This window comes from Taurulus bubalis (assembly GCF_910589615.1).
Source record: "Taurulus bubalis genome assembly, chromosome: 11".
NCBI classification, from domain to species: domain Eukaryota; kingdom Metazoa; phylum Chordata; class Actinopteri; order Perciformes; family Cottidae; genus Taurulus; species Taurulus bubalis.
Genome location: NC_136599.1, coordinates 4,480,447 through 4,497,130, shown reverse-complemented (window position 1 = coordinate 4,497,130; position 16,684 = coordinate 4,480,447). Strand labels below are relative to the sequence as shown.

Genomic DNA, 16,684 nt, shown 5'->3' with positions numbered 1-16,684 from the left:
TGTTTTTGTTTTACCTTTGATTGCGTACATGACCGATTGTTAGTTGGCTATTGTATTTAGTTTTTGGCAAGATTGTATGAAATGTCTTGCTGCATACGTCGCAGCTTGTTTTGATTTAAGTGTGTTTAAGGACGCCTTACAGCCCATTAGTGTCTATCACAAAATACAATAGTGCTAATTGTGAAATGTGGGGCTTTTATCTGTGAAAACAAATTTTGAATAAACCAATTATGATAATTTCCAAGAATAAAGACTTACTTTTACGAGACATCCATCCATCCATTATCAGCCGCTTATCCGGGGATGCGGTGGCAGCAGGCCGACCCAGGCTTCCCTCTCACCCGCAACACTTTCCAGCTCATTCTGGGGGATCCCGAGGAGCTCCAAGGCCAGCTGAGAGATATAATCCCTCCAGCGTGTCCTGGGTCTTCCCCGGGTTCTCCTACCAGCTGGACGTGCCTGGAAAACCTCTAATGGGACGCGTCCAGGAGGCATCCTGACTAGATGCCCGAACCACCGCAGCTGACTTCTTTCGACACGAAGGAGCAGCGCCTCAACTCCAAGTTCCCGCCTTATGTCCGAGCTCTTCACCCTATCTCTAAGGCTGACCCTGACCACCCCACGGAGGAAGCTCATTTTGGCCGCTTGTAATGTAAAAAGACATTATGTATTTATTAGTTTTTTTCCTGATGCCCTTCCTAACTGAACGAGGTCCCAAAAGATTTGTTTTCTTTCATGTTCATTATGTGTGTTTTTATTAACATAGATATGTACTCATATGATTAATATATTTTGCACACAATAGCTTATTTTACCACAGTGTTCAACGGTGGCGTCTGCGACCTTGCAATGAGTTTTTTTCCTCTGTTTTATGACTTTATAATCTCCGAAAAAGTTCACGTTTTGTTCTCGTAAATTTGTGAGTTTTTTCCTCGTAAATATATCACATAAATCTCAGGGAATGAGTCTTTTCTCTGAAATTTCTGTGATTTTATTGTTTTGGTTTTTACATGACAGCACAATCCCAATTTATCCCACCAGTGAACAGCTAATGGGTCAAACAACACGCAAAACCACAGAGAATATCAAAAGATTTAATTCACAGTAAAAGACAGACATCCGCATCCTGTTGCCTTCTAAACATTTACTGTCCACTTTTATGTATTTATTTAAATGCCTGCTTTGAAGATGCGAGAAAACAAATTAGTGCTAAACAGGCAACAGTTGTCCAGTTGGCAGCACAGTTTCTGTCTCACGAGCATTGCTCCATATGGTCAACACGTTTTAGATACTGCACACCAACAAGGAGAAATACTTGTGACCTCACATCAGCATGAAAAATATAAAACGTGGTTCCTGGTAATAGTCATTCAATTGTCAAAAATCAATGATACTCGCAAACTATCTCAACAACAACCTCAAGGCAAAAAGTCGGTCTTAGCGGTTTCCTTCTATGAGAACAGTAAAACTTTAAGAGACAGAAAAGCCCTTAAAAGGGGCATTAAAGGTCACATAAAAACATGAACCTCAACTAATACAAAAAATACAGTACTTTTTACTTTTCTTCAGTGAGAGGATTTATGAATAATCATTTATGTGCACACAGAATATCTTTTTATCCTTAAAGCACGTTTATAAAAAGGCTTATATGTGCTTTATAAGTTTAAAAATAACATAATTTGAGGTAAAAAAAAAAAAATAAAACCGCTAAAAATATACTTTAAAGGTATGAGAGCCACTTGGCAATGCAACATATCCCTAAAGCTCTCCTTTTTCCCCAACTAAATCGGATGCATGCGTTTGTGTGAAACTGAATACCTCTTTGTCTCATTAGTCTGGAAGTTGTGTGGCTGAGGTTTTACTTTTCTTTCTTCTCTTCAAGAGTAGAGGATTAGTTGAGTCATCAATGGTTTTGATTTTAATTTGATCATAGTCCACTCTCATCGTTTGCAGGGCGTTTGTCATTTCCTCCTGATAATAGAAATAACAATATCACTTTTAGCAAACACAACCGGGAGGAAAACAGTGTGCAAAACGCACATCCAGGTTTAAGTTAAAGCTAGATTGGATTTCATTGCGTGGCGACGGAAACGGGTAAAAAAAATAGCATGAAAATATTACAAAAAATAACATCAAGAGCCGTTTTTTGTGCATTTAAACACCACAGCAACAAAGTGACAAACAGCACCAACACTTACCTTCACCTTCTCCCAGACTTCTTGCTCCTCCTGCAGCACGCGGCTGGTGTGAAGAGGCGTTTGGGGAACCTCGCCCGACTGCTGCATTGAGCAAGAGAACATGAATAAGCGTCACAAACATCTCTCAAAAAGCTGCGATTCATGAGACAATTTCAAGCCTTCAGGCGGCCGCTCACATTTATCCAGGGATGGTTTATGAACTCGCCGATGTTCATTCTCTGGGTGGGCTCGGTTTTCAGTAAGTGGCAGATTAGCTGTTTGGCTGGAACAGGAATTCACCACCATCATCATCATCATCATCAACATCATCCTTAAACAATTATATCTGCTTCTAACCAACATGTCATGCCGTAACTACTGATGTGGGACCATTTTTCCAGATGTCCCCCGTGAAAGTAAAAAGAAAAATCTGAATGCCTTTGCAAAGGTTTAGCAATCTGTTACTTGATTAACAATATATTATAAATGTATCTTCCTGAGTTTGATTACATTTTTTGTATGACGTTTCTTATACGATGACTTCGAGCCAATTGCCTGTACACATCACCGCTTGTTTTTGAGTTTGATCGAAGTGGTTTTTTTTACAATGTTTTACAGGCCATTGATTGCATACATCACCGCTTGTTAGTTGGCTACTTTTGTCTGTATCGTAAAAGTTGGGTCACAAGCCGCTCCTACCTCCGGTCAGTGTCCCGCTGTAGCAAGCTAGGAGCAGTGCCGGGGCTGGTCCCGCTACCTTCGGTGGTTGTCGGGGAGCTAGCGGAGAGCTAGCGGAAGTTAGCGGGGGAACTAGCATGAGCGCCAGCTGGCTACAGCGGGGAACAAACGGGGACACTGACCGAAGATAGTAGCGGCGTGAAACCCAACTTTTACGGTACTGTTTATCATGTTTTATACTGTGTTGCATGTATCAATGCATAATGCATGTATTTTTGTAATGGTGGATGGAGCATGCATGGAGAGTAAAACAGAAAAGGGGGGAAGCCTTTAGCACGCCGAATTTGCAATCCGATTAAAACACCCGTTTCACTTTCCGCCCGTCTCACCTTCCTCAGAGACGTCGCACCACTCTGGGTTGGGGAAGTCGTATTGTCCATTACGGATCCGCCTTTTCATTCCCGGGGATATCGCCAGACCATGATGTGAGAAAAATGGAGGATATCCACAAAGTCTGTGTGTAACAATCATATAATTAATATTTTGAGAAACTTCACAGTGAACAATGTTTGATTGCAAGACGAGAAAAGTAAAATGACTCTGGTTGACTTACAGAATATACATAATGACGCCCAGGGACCACATGTCACAGGATCTGTCATACTTCTCTGGACCAAGAACTTCTGGAGCTGTCACAGTGTCAAGAGACATGCTTTAAATCAGAGGAATCGCTTCCGTTTCACATTTAATCCCTTTGAAATTTCTACAAATTAAGGCCATAAAAGTGGTGCATTCAGGATTTTTACAACCACTTCACAGGAAGTAATTTCTCATAACCCGCATCAGTTCTGCCACTTTCCATAGGAAGCAAACTGCTAACTCCCCCTCCCCCAGAGGAAAACAATCATTAAAGACGCTGTTGCACTGATTTATTGTCCCGCTGACTCAGAGATGGGATTCTGCTGCCGACACAGAAACACAGATCATCGTATGGGTGTTTCTATTCGAGTTCATTCATGGGAAATTTTGAAATGTTGCATTAAAAGAAATGTGAATTCTGCACTTCCTATCAACTGGTTGGGCGCAAATAAACTGGACGTAGCTTGGTCAGACGTTGGCGCTATAGGCTACGCATGTAATCCAACTGTAAACGGAGTAGAAGCAGAAGAAGGGTTCAATGAACCGGAAACAAAATAAATCGTCTTGGCCGCCTAACCATCTGGAGAGGTCTTCATCTTCAGGAACTTGTTTCAATTGGGCAAAGCTTTAATTGTTCTTTCAAGTCAGTTACTATTGGCCATGTTTCATGTTGTCTGGAGACAAAAACGATATATATATATATATGTGTGTACAGTATATATACAAATATAAACATATGATGTGGCGTCTTACCAACATAGTAGGGGGTAAAACAAGGTGTAGCCAAAGAGTTTAAGGTGGTGATTTCTTTGGCAAACCCAAAGTCCGTCAGCTTGAGGACGGCATCCGGCCTTTTGGAGGTGTACAGCAGGTTCTCTGGCTGAAAGAGAAGATATGGTCATCAGCGGCGAGAAAAGAAAAATACAATACTTTATTTGTTTGTAAAACTGCACTTTTTTATATATCTTTATGCTACACTCTTAGAAATAAGTGTTCCAAATGGGTTCTTCCTGAAGGACTGAATTTCTAGCCAGAGCCATTTGCTCCAGAAATAATTAATTTCCAAGGGTTCTTTGTGAGACTATGGGTTCCATGAAGAACCCTTTTTGACTAATTGCATTTTCAAGGGTTCTTTATGAGACGAAGGGTTCCATCAAGAACCCTTGTTGACTACATTTATTTCATAGGGTTCTTTGTGAGATGAAGTGTTCCATTAAGAACCCTTTTTGACAAAATTAATTTTCAAGGATTCTTTGTGAGACTAAGAGTTCCATCAACAACCGGTTTTGACTACATTTATTTCCAAGGGTTCTTTGTGAGACTAAGGGTTCTATCAAGAACCCTTTTTGAAAGAAAAAGTTGTTCAAGGATTATTGAACGCATGAGTGTTTAAACACCCACAATCCCTCCGACCAACCATCAAACTGTGATTGTGAACCACGATTGTTGTATGATGCACTGCACCTCATCAGCCTTTGGAATATAAAAGGGTCTAGATTGACCCCTCTGGGTGGGTTCTAGATAAAAAAAACCTTGTAGTTTAAAAGTCTCTTGGTAAAAACATCTGGGTGGGTTCCAGATGAAACCCTTGGAACTTAAAAGGTTCTCGATAGAACCCTGTGAGGGGGTTTCAGATGATCCTTGGACTATAAAAGGGCTCTTGGTAGAAACAAATGGGTTGGTTCTAGATGAAAACCTTGGAATATAAAAGGGTTCTGGGTAGAAACCCCGTTGTTAGCACCGTTAAAAGTCGTAAAGGATAAAACCTCCAGAGGTGGTTCTGGATGGAACCATTACATCAAAGGTTTCACTGTAGAACCTCTCATTGGAGGTTCTGGGTGGAAACGTGCAAAGATGGTTCTAGGTATAACCCTTATGTTCTATGAAGAACCCTGCAAATGGGTTCCAGGTGGAACCCTAATAAAAGGTTCTAATAGCAACTTAAAGGGATTTTCCTATGAGGATGAGCCAAAGAACCCAATATGGTTCTAGTTACCAAGAGTGAACAGCAGATAATAAAAATACAATTGGAGCCCGGTGACCAAATCAAGATACATAAAATGAAAACTGAGAAGGAAAAGCTTCCAGTGTTGGACGTGTCCATGGAAACGATTGTGGGTTTGCCATGTGGGGCGGCATAGTCTGCTTATTTCAGCCAAGAGGATTTTACTTATTACTGATTGTTCTACTTGGCCTTAAATATGAGTCCTTTGACAGGATATTAAAATGTCAGTGGCATGAGAGCACAATGACAACAAACCCACAGCTTTATTAAGTTAAGAAGGATCTCGTGTTACAAGTTTAGTCTTTAACGCACACAAAGGTTAACGCTACCTTGACGTCTCTGTGAGCAATGTTGATGGAATGCAAGAAATGTATGGCTTCTCCGATACTTTTCATGATGTCAGAGGCCTCTGAGGAAAAAAGGAAGTGAAGAGAGAAGACAAGGACACAAGTTCAAACAGCAAGATGCAGATTTAATTATACGTTCAGCAGCACATTTTGAGATTGTTTAAAGTTAGAATCCTTTAGATTTTGACCTGGTTCACCTGTGATTTGGCACACCTGTGCTGATGAGCTCTAAAGCCTACGAAGCTCTTTAACTTTAAGCACGGTGGAACCAGTTTTGGTTCCAGACTTTTTTTTTTCTTTTCCTCTGTGTTTGAGTCATCGTAGGAACCCCAAATTAATTCCAAAAATTGTGTTTATTGTATGTATTTGTTCAGCAAAGTCTTGGGAAAATAATGTATTTTTTTTCCCACTTTTGAACGTTATTTTGATCAAAACTATGAACTCTATGGAAGCTCGTAGCCGCAAAAGTCATAAAAATGAGATAAAAAGTCATAATAATGAGATTAAAAATCTTTCTATCTCATTATTAGGACTTTTTATCTCATTATTAGGACTTTTTATCTCATAATTTCAGCTTTACTGTCTCATAATTAGGTTTTTTTTTTTTATGCGGAGACGGGCTTCCATAACATCCAGCACGATATGAGCAAAATTTCTCGAAAATTCCTCCTTGAGCAGTCACCAAGTTTTTCAAACTGGATCATGGTGCCCTAGCAACAGCCCACATACTAATAAAACAGCTTTTTGGAAAGATTAGGACCTAAAGAATCAGAATCTTCAACACAAATCATAATAGCATATTGGTGTTCAAAGGGGTTTCAGTCAAAAAACTGTGTCGTTCGGTTCAAAAATGGCGTTTATGTAAGTACTTCAACTTAACGGTTACTTTAATTATGTTTCACACCAGATGTATCTTCTCACAAGGGCTGCGGTATTGTAGCAATTTAAATGAAGTTAAACAACATTGTGGTTCCGGAGATAATATGTTGTTGTTTTTTTGTCTGATAATAGAAGCAGGGAGATTTTCTCACAGTTTTTAAAGGGCTAAACTGATTTCCAATGATGATGCTGCTTGTTCACATCTCATTAATACATTTAGTAAATAACAATATTTGATCAATCGTTTCCTTTTTGGTCTCCAAACAGCCTTTTTGCGTATTCTGGGGTTCCATTCAGGGGACAAACGGAATAAAATGTTCATAAACCTGGTCTGAATGGACAGTTTGATCTTTTTGTTTCGGTCACTGATGCCAAATGTAACATGTCTCGGTGGGATAATCGTACATTGCTCTGTTGCGTTATTTATTAACCAGTTGTGTGCTCCGTAAAGCCTCTTTTTATTTACAGCAGCTGTGTTTCGTGTCACTGCAGAGGTGGTAATTAATACCATCAGGTATGGCCCTGTTCCATTTGATCCATGTCTGAAGTGTATTTCATTCATTATTAGGCCTCTCTCTCTCTCTCTCTCTCTCTCTCTCTCTCTCTCTCTCTCTCTCTCTCTCTCTCTCTCTCTCTCTCTCTCTCTCTCTCTCTCTTGCAGCTCTCTCCCACATGGCCTCCCAATTTTGGTTTGCATCAATCTGTCTCTGCTCAAGTCTGTGTAGGTGTGAATAAATGAATTCCCTTCCCGGCCCAAATCACACCCAATAATCAGAATAATTATTTTTATTGGTCAGATGAAGGTTTATGAGCTAATAAATTCCCGTCAAAGCTTTGAACCCACCTTCAAACTGAGCCGAGGGAACTTGTGTATTCTCCCTCCTTGTGTTTGAACCTGGAGTGAGTTCGGGACACAGCTGTGCTGTAGCAGTCTCTCTTCTGCAATTACCTCTCTATAAAGTAGCGTCTCCAAGAAAAACAAAGCATGCCTGGCTTCCAGTGTGGTTTTTGGGTTGTTGCAATGAACGATTATTACTTCATTTTGATAAATGTTCTTCACCACTCAATTCAGCAGGTTTATTAAAATGTCAATTGTGAAACATGTTAATACTTTGTGTCGTCCAAATATACAATTAAATTCTCTAAATAACAAAACATTTGAGCAGCTGGAACCAGAATTTTGTTGGGGCATTTTTGTTTTTCCACAACTGAAACATATAATTGATTGTTAAAAGAAGTGTTGCTATTTACTTTTCTTATCAATTAACGTCTCCAGTTCCAGTGATTTTAAATAGCTGGAATCACCTTACTGTTTATTGTTCACTCTCGGACTGCCTGGCGCTTCTTCAAATTGAAAGCATTCGAAGAGAAAACACTATTTATTTCTAGTCATTTTGAGCTTTTTGGGGTTTTCTTGTCGGCGGATTGGAGCCATGAACCAATCCTTTACTGTCTGCTGTTGGGTGGGACAGGATTCTCTTTGTGTGGATAGCAAAGAATCGATCATGTCATGAAAGTAAAAAGGCCAATTATTGACTGCCCCAAGAACCCTGGGACCTGTAGTATGAAAGCACACTGACCAACGGTCAGCAACCAGCACAGAACGCTGAAGGATTGTAACTTGGACTTGACTTGATAAAAAATAATCTCTTTACCTCTTTCTGTAAATGCATGATTTCCTTTTCCTCTGTCTTGGATGTGACTGAACAATTCCCCTCCATCCATACTGAAAACAAAAAAAGCAAAAATGGAACATAAACACAGTGTAAAGAATCTGCATGTATGGCATGTCCATTCTTTTTCTCTTCACCGAAGAACCAGGAAAAAGAATGGACATGACCACAAATGATTCACATGGTTGTCAAAGGAGCTATATTACTCACTTAAAATGAGTAATACCTGTTGCTTTCATGGTAACTAACCTGAGTGGTCTGTTTGAGTCCTTCAAACTTAGCAAGCTTAAAGTTAAACTCGGTGTCAGGAGGTTGTGAGGACCTTTGAGATGTCCCAGATGCCCAAGGTAAGGAATCTGGATCAAGGGTTTCACAAGACTCCTCCAAGGTGCTTAATAACACACTATTTCCTATGTTCTGGGATAAACTGTATTTACCTTATTCTTTGCCTAACGTATTGCGTTATTTTGTCCTTTTCCTCATTTAAGAGCGGATTACTTTGCCAAGCTCTATGACTCTTTACGTGTCACGAAAAATGGTTTTCCTCAATGCAATACTACTAATGCGAATTTTAGGTATACAGTAAAAAAGCTCTGGACCAAAATCTGAAACAGCTGGAAGCATCACTCAACACACAGTCATTATTAGTCACTTGTAGTATTCTGGGTGAGGTTTGAATTATAACACAACATTAATCATATCCTAGCCAGCTTTGAGAACGTCGTCTAATATTTTGTTACATGTGAGTTGGAAATTGGAAACCTGTCCGGTTGTGTGTTCGACAAAGCTGCCTCGGCCTGCTTTCTATTACGTTGTTCCCCCGCAGCGTTTAGAAAACTGCTCACCTCAGTAATGGTGTGCATTAACAAAGCTAACATTATGCAATTATGCTTTTTAAGACCACACACAGTATTGGCTCTGTATGTGTGTGTGTGTGTGTGCAGGAGAACACACCACTCCATGATGATGAGGAGGCACTTCTTGCCCTGGTAGAGGTTCTCGTAAACGTCGATGATGGGCACAATGTGGCGGCACGGTGACACCCTCCAGTGGAGCTCCACCTCCCGTCGGGCCTCCGGACAATCCTGCAGCATCTGAAACGCACGGCGCCAGAGGAACCGACAAATCACCGAGCGTGAAGACAGGCACAGTCACGTGAACCTGCTCTCGGTTTAATATGGTCGTATTTAGTTTGTTTTGAATTCTGCAAAAAGGAAATACCATTCTCAGTAGATGTTTTAAAAGCAATTACAGGGCTCAGGCATTTCCCCTGTAAAGATGTTGCTGCAAGAAGGCTTGGCCTCAGTTGCAAAAAGAGACGCTTTGTTGATTCATTGATGGACAATTAATTACACAAAAGTAGTTTTTTATATCAAACAACTTTTCTCTTTGTGCTAAATGAGGGTAAACTGATTATCTTTGGGTTTTGGAATGTTGGGCCCACAAAATAAAGTATTTGGGAAATTCTAACAGGCGTTGTTTACTTTTTTACGCAGTTGGAGAAAGAAAACAACTAAAAGGCATGGTTGGTAACCTTGAGAAACGAGCACGAGCAAGCAAGGTTTATGTATCTATTATCCAACCCAAAAAAACACATTGCCAACTCATGTCCGATCAAAGTAGCGAGCAGCTCCAAAAGTCGCTGCATTGATCAAGAACGCCGTCAACACTGACAGACCATCATTTTCAGACCTCCCTCCGAAGCCACGCCCCCAAAAATGATCGTGATGAAAGCAAACAGCGAGCTTTTGTTCGCTTTAAGCCTTTGATTCATTGGTCGCTGTCAAGATGTGATGAGAGTGTTTAACTAAAATATCAAAAATCCGGCCTTTAACTGATGAAACAATCTGCGGATCAATCAATAATGCAATGATTTATAGTTTTACATCAGATCAGTGGTAGTGCAGTCTGCCAGTCGGCCGGTTCTCCTTTAATCTTGGCTCTTGTTGGAGAACACACACTGTAGATCAGGGCAATTTATTATGGGAGAACCCATGCTACGTCGGGCTCAACTCATTTCTGTCAATACTGATAACAAAATGTATACTTCCTTCTTCCACAAGTGTTGTGAATTTCAGTCGCATTCTTCTGTGATATTTCTACAACGTAAATTTGTAGGATGTCAGTTATACAATCTCCTTTATCGGACACATTCGGAGGAGCTCGGTCTATAATTTACTGTGGTCCATGTGCTTGAGTGGATTAGTCTGTCTCCCATATGTATCATGATGTTATGCTCTCGCACAGGATGCGTTGCGTTCACAAGAGCTCGGAGACGGCAGTGCCAGATCTGAGAGGACGACCCCGTGGAAGATGAGGAGTTACCGATGTTCAAAGAATCAGAGTAGGATTCCGCCTGTAACTGGAGGATTAGCTCCATATTTATGCTTCGGTCCCTGGAGCTTATTGGGTGTCCTCTATAAAAGAACAGTATGCATCATTTAGGGGATACAATATGAATAAGTGTCTTTTGAAAGGAATACACTGTTCCTTTCAAAAGCATTCAGGGGGATTTAAATGTGATAAAATATGAATACATTTGTTTTCTTTAAAGCAACAGTGTGCAGAATTCAGGGGGATTTAAATGTGATACAACATTAATAAGGATTATTTTATTTCAAGGAACAGTGTGCAGAATTTAGGGGGATTTAACTAGGATAAAATATGAATACGTTTGTTTTCTTTAAAGCAACAGTGTGCAGAATTTAGGGGGATTTAAATGCGATACAATATTAATAAGGATGATTTTCTTTCAAGGAAAAGGAAAGAAAGAAAAGGAAGCTGTCTGCTGTCCATGGCAGAACTAACTACAGCATTATTTCTTTCCAATGAAAAGACCATATTTGGGTGATCTTTTTGTCAAGAAATCATATCTGATGAAATGTCAGAGGGGACGTCCAGTTCTCGTTGAAATAATTAGCAGCGAAAATGTACACAAATATGAGGCTCTAAACTTCTAAAGGATAATCACACAACACACATGTCGGGGAAAAGGATTGGTACATGTAGCTCCTCCATCTTGTTTACTCATCTCAAGGTTCCTCCACCACTGAGCATGTGCTGTCAGCATGACACCCCGTCCCGCTGCAGCTCACCACACGTCATAATCCCTCAGCCATCTCAGGCCTCTCGCACCGGGCTACTTTTAGACACAGGCATGTTCTCCCCTCCCTCATTCTGGGTGGCAGCAATTTTTGGATCGGGAAAGTCAACACTCCTGTTTGCAAAACATACACCTTCAAGATAGTGGGGCAGAGAGGCTAGAGCTCCTCGGACAATATATATAATTTACAAACGGTAGAAACATAAATTAGACTCCCCGCAAATCCCTCTGTCATATACGTAGCCCTTAAATTACAAGTTCACAGAGACGAAGATCTATAACTAACCAACGTTCACCTCACCTCTTGAACTCTGCTGAGCTCTAAATACAAGTATTGCCCTTAAATCCAGATGTGACAGCAGGTATCTATATTATTGGAAATGCATCACACGCGTTTCATCTCCTGTGTCTTCATCCAGAGGAATGCGGGGCGATAACGCACCGATTGATCTCTCCCCAGGGGCTGAGCCTGGGAGAAACCCGTGTGAGAGAGGCAGATTTTCAAGAGAAAGGTTCTCTCCTGTTAACTTCACAACTGGCTTCACATGACACATCCTCACTCCGAGGCCTTGGCTGCACTTCCTTTGCCTGAGAAGGTGACCGAGGACGGACAAACTCGTCGCACGATAGTCCCTCGCGGGCAGGCGTTTGATCCCGCTCGCCAATAATGAAAAACAAGTTTCAGCGGCTTCTCTGAAAAAAGTTAAGATGAGGAAGTGTAGATAACAAGTGGCTGGAGCAGGAGAGGCCCCCGGGAACTACTGGTACTGTCGCCTGCATGTGAGGGTGTATTCATTTGATTCAATAACACAATGCTGTTTTGCAAGTACAAACTATTTAAATAGGGATTATATTCAAATCTGTGCGATCTATTCCAAAACCGCTGGATATCACTTTGTAATGACCTTGAAGATAAACCAATCACAACATAGGAGCGTCATCCTTCATAAGGTGCTGCATTTAAGCAACATAAACGTCATTATACAGAAAGACTTGGTGTTATTAAGACATGTTTTTTTCTAGCGCTTGCATAATGTGCCACTGCCAGAGGTCATGTGACCGGTTCAAGTGTCAAAGATGAGCTCACCACCTCTGACGCATCCCGAGAGCCACAAACAAAAACATCAGACACGTCTGATATCAATATCAAACAGCTATGACTGTGAATGGACAATATTGGAGCTTATATATTTAAGGCTACTATAAAAAATACTAAATTATAATGGTGTAAAACTATCTATCTACATAAGACTTCATATTTGTAATAAATAGCCAGGATAAAAACAATATTATTACTTTTTAAAAAAAAGCTCACAAAGCGTCTTATTAATATAGTCGCCAATGCAAAATGAGTTTAACAGCATGATAGGGTAACAGTACCTTTAGTGCATACTTTGCTCCACTCTCTCTGTGGAATGCTTCCAGCACTCTGCCATTTATCCCCGACCCGAGCACCTGACGTGTTACATTGTACTCGTCTGTTATGACGCTCCTTCTGATCTGAAGAGGGTTGTTAAACGCTTTCACGAAACACTGTGGTGGGAAAGGAGCAGAGTTCAGATTGGGTTGCTGCTGCTGCTGCGGCTGTGGCGGCGGCTGCGGGCTCGGGAGAGCCGGCTGGAGCTGGTTCGACATGCTTTAACTATGTCGCGCCACACATGAGTGGTAACGACCCGTCCGGCAGGTCGCGTGTTCACCGCCCGCTCACTGCGAGACGGAGAGTTCACTGTCTCCTGCTGCAGCGCGTGCTGTTGTCCTTGTGTGACATTAGCCTTCCTCCACCAGCAGCGGAGTGATTTACCAGGAAGTCAGCTTTCATCTGGGATTCTCCACTGGCTGCCAGAACAACTCATCCCGGCGCACAAAACTAAATAAATCACGTAATGAATACTATTAATCAATCACGGGATAAACGAATGAGCAAACTTCCGGGGCTGAAATGGTGGACTTGAAAGCAGCATCTCACTTGGGTGCCTGGGAAAAAGGAAGGTTGCTCCTCCTCTATTTCTGAGAGGCAAGAGTGAGATCACAATTATGATTTTTCCAAAAATAGGCTAATTGGTTGAAATAAACACATTTATAAATCTCAGTGTCATTTATACAATATTTATCTGGAAGAGATAATAACATTATTGAAACAGTTTAAAGGGGTTCAACAGCGACACCTGCAGGACAGAGAAGTTCGGGCTCCTGCTGTCCTCCTTTCGGGCATGACATCTTGTGTCAATCAATTTTGGGTTTTGTTTTGTTCATGCTTTCGAATCTGAATCTGTCACGCTACCGAAGATATAATCAAGAAATAGTGTGTAGGCGCCTGGGTAAAGGAGGAAGGAGACTATTATTCCTGGGGGGTCAATTGTCTTTTTGCACCCACAACTTTTTGTGCCATTTCTTTCTTCTTCTTTTTTACATTTGAGCCAATTTGAATTCAAAAACATTTATAATCATATGTAGTATAGGAATAAAAAATATATATTTTCTGTCCTTTATGTCATTTTCTCAAATGAATCAGGTCCGAACTTCCTTAGTTGACCTTTCACACAAAAATGACACACAAACCCACACTTCCACTATTTTCATCAGAGCGCCTTCATCTGCAAACAGTTATTTAGTCATATCCATTGGCATTTGTATATTTGACTGACAACCATAGAAATATAATAGGAGTAGAACAGACATTCCAGTGGTTTCTGTGGTCATTTGATGAGTACAAAAGAACATTTTGATTATTGTTAAATTCTTATTGTGAGTGACAGTCAGTGGGGTTCGTAAAGGGTAGTCACAGCTCACCAGGAAGGAAGCACAGTTAGCTGGGAGTGCGGTGTAAGGGGACCGTTAGCTCCTTAGCAGGCGTGCTAAATAGCTAATTCCACCATGCTTTCATGCTACATCGGTTACAGAAAATAAGGCGAACAAAGTTGTCTCCTCTGGCGATAGCAACGTGCTTTTCCTACACTGTGGCAATTTACTCTGCTCTTTTTAGTCATGACTGCACAAAACTGTGACTCGCCATAAGTCAGTTTAGATCATACGGAAGTTAGCCCGCTAGCCTGCTGCACACAAAGAATAGCCACTGCTCTCATCGTCCTAATACATTGATATGAATGGTAACATCCTTTCTACTCCTATTTTACTCTCCCTTGATGTGCTCCAAGCTCTACAGCTTGACCTTTCTGACCTTAACTCTTATCTTCATATCAGAAAAGTCTCCGAAACACAGACGAGACGTTTTACTCCGATTGCCATAATTTGATCATCAACCCTGACATGTCAAATGCTTTTTCCACTTAAAAAGAACACTGACGCCACTGTCTCTTTATCTACTTTAAGTTTTCTTATCTCTTCCTCCATACATACAATCCATAGTGCCATGACCCCCTCTAATCCATGCCACCACAGCGCTCCCATGTTCTCCCAGATATACGGTAGCCTCTCACTGACCATCCGTTCGGTCAATTTACAGACATGCGATGTCAAAGCAATAGGCCTGTTGTTTGTTGGCCTGCTGGCATCCTTCCCGGGTTTCCTTGTTGGAATAATTATCGCTTCCTTCCGTCTCTCTGGGATTCTTTCTTCTTTCCACTCTTTATTAGTAAATAACATCATAACAATTTGTTCAGTCCCTCCATACTTCAGTGTAGAGAAGGAGGAGCAGAACAGATGTAGCAGGATGGGCAGAGCGGCGGCCATTTTGATGCAACCGATGCCACTGCGACAGTTGTAGCGCGCTAACTTCCGTACTTAATACTTCCATTTTGTTCACCCTCAAGCACGTTCTCCTTGTTGCCTCCATTGACTGTATTTAAGAAGTGGACGTAGTCAAAGTGACGCCACCCGTTGTTTTAAGGACTGCTATTTTGAGGCGTTGAGTCGCCATGTTGTTGTTTTTTGCAGCCAATAAACAGAAGTTACCATATTTGGAATGCGGAGGAGTGACGTAGAGAAGTATAGGTCTCTGTTAGTGGCAGCGACCTGTCAATCACAGCAAGCCCCGCCCTAAAACATACCCTGCGTTAAGGTCTATTTGACTCTAAATGGACCATAATTTACTGATTGAACATCAAGCTGTATTGAAGAAGACTTGAAACTATAGAGATTAAGACCATGAACTCGTGTGTACAAAGTTTACTGAAGGAACAAAGCAGATCAGCACACAGTTAATGTTCCAAATAGTTGATCTACTAAGATCATCTTTTTATATCTCACCTGAGTAGTTTTTCCTGGATGTACGCACAAATGGTCCCATCTTCTGTCAAAGTATAACGTTGCATAGAATGGAAACACTCAAGTGAAATACAAGTACCTCCAAACTTTACTAACACTACTTTATTTAAAGTACTTGATTACTTTCCAGTATGCTTGTTTCACCTTTCTAACTCTCATGTATTCAAAACCCGGGTGGTCGCAGCTGTTTATTACAGTTTTATTACCTTAAATTAAACTTGATACAACAAACAACTTGTCAGGTTCGAACGAGGACATTCTGATAAATACATGCAGGGTCGGACAGGGAACAAAATTCATCCCTGACCATTTTCATCTGGACTCCATGTTGTGAAGAAGAATCACGCTGAGATAATTTAATGAAGGTTTTTGGATCAAAGGATATTTTGGAAAGCATTGTGTCCAGTGTGCGTGAGATATTTATTTGTCTCTGATGGTGTGCAAACTAAGTGACTTGACTTTCATCACGAGAGCAATAATGCGACAAAAGGCAGATATTTGGCTCTGATGAACGGTCTGGCATGACAAAATATGCATCAGTTAATTCCAGCGATGACCAATAAAAGGTCCGGCTCAAGAAACAGATGCAGCACAGAGTTCATCAATAACATGATCTTCAAATAGCTGTGATCTGTGCTTCTACATTTAAGGACTTCTCTCTGGATGTGCAGAGAGAGAATGGACTGGAATATTTTGTATTTAGACTACAAATGGACCACAATTCATGAAATGAACATCATGCTGTATTTAAGCAATAAGGTACTCGAGGCAGTACTGTGTCGTGCAATAATGTACTGTTCAAGGGAGTTGTTAGGCCCGACGCGCAGCACTTCGAACTTTGACCCTCTTGCGCTATATATATATATACAGTAAATTTACATGTATATATCTTCTGCGCAAAGGATTGTGGGTCAGAATATCCAGAATGCGACCGGATGCAGTAGAACATGCGATTTTTG

General features: G+C 40.9%; 1 protein-coding gene across 1 annotated transcript; it reads right to left on the bottom strand.

The window, feature by feature from the left end:
- Positions 1-1,078: 1,078 nt before the first annotated feature.
- On the bottom strand, positions 1,079-12,987 carry LOC306743680 (MAP kinase-activated protein kinase 2-like). Its single transcript, XM_079226222.1, has 10 exons — positions 12,882-12,987; positions 9,353-9,492; positions 8,381-8,451; positions 5,829-5,908; positions 4,248-4,374; positions 3,469-3,544; positions 3,245-3,369; positions 2,375-2,460; positions 2,199-2,279; positions 1,079-1,971 (listed from the first exon to the last, which is right to left on the bottom strand). The coding sequence occupies exons 2-10, from the start codon at positions 9,490-9,492 to the stop codon at positions 1,831-1,833; spliced, it is 927 nt and encodes a 308-aa protein (XP_079082348.1). The 5' UTR covers positions 12,882-12,987; the 3' UTR covers positions 1,079-1,830.
- Between the last annotated feature and the right edge of the window lie 3,697 nt (positions 12,988-16,684).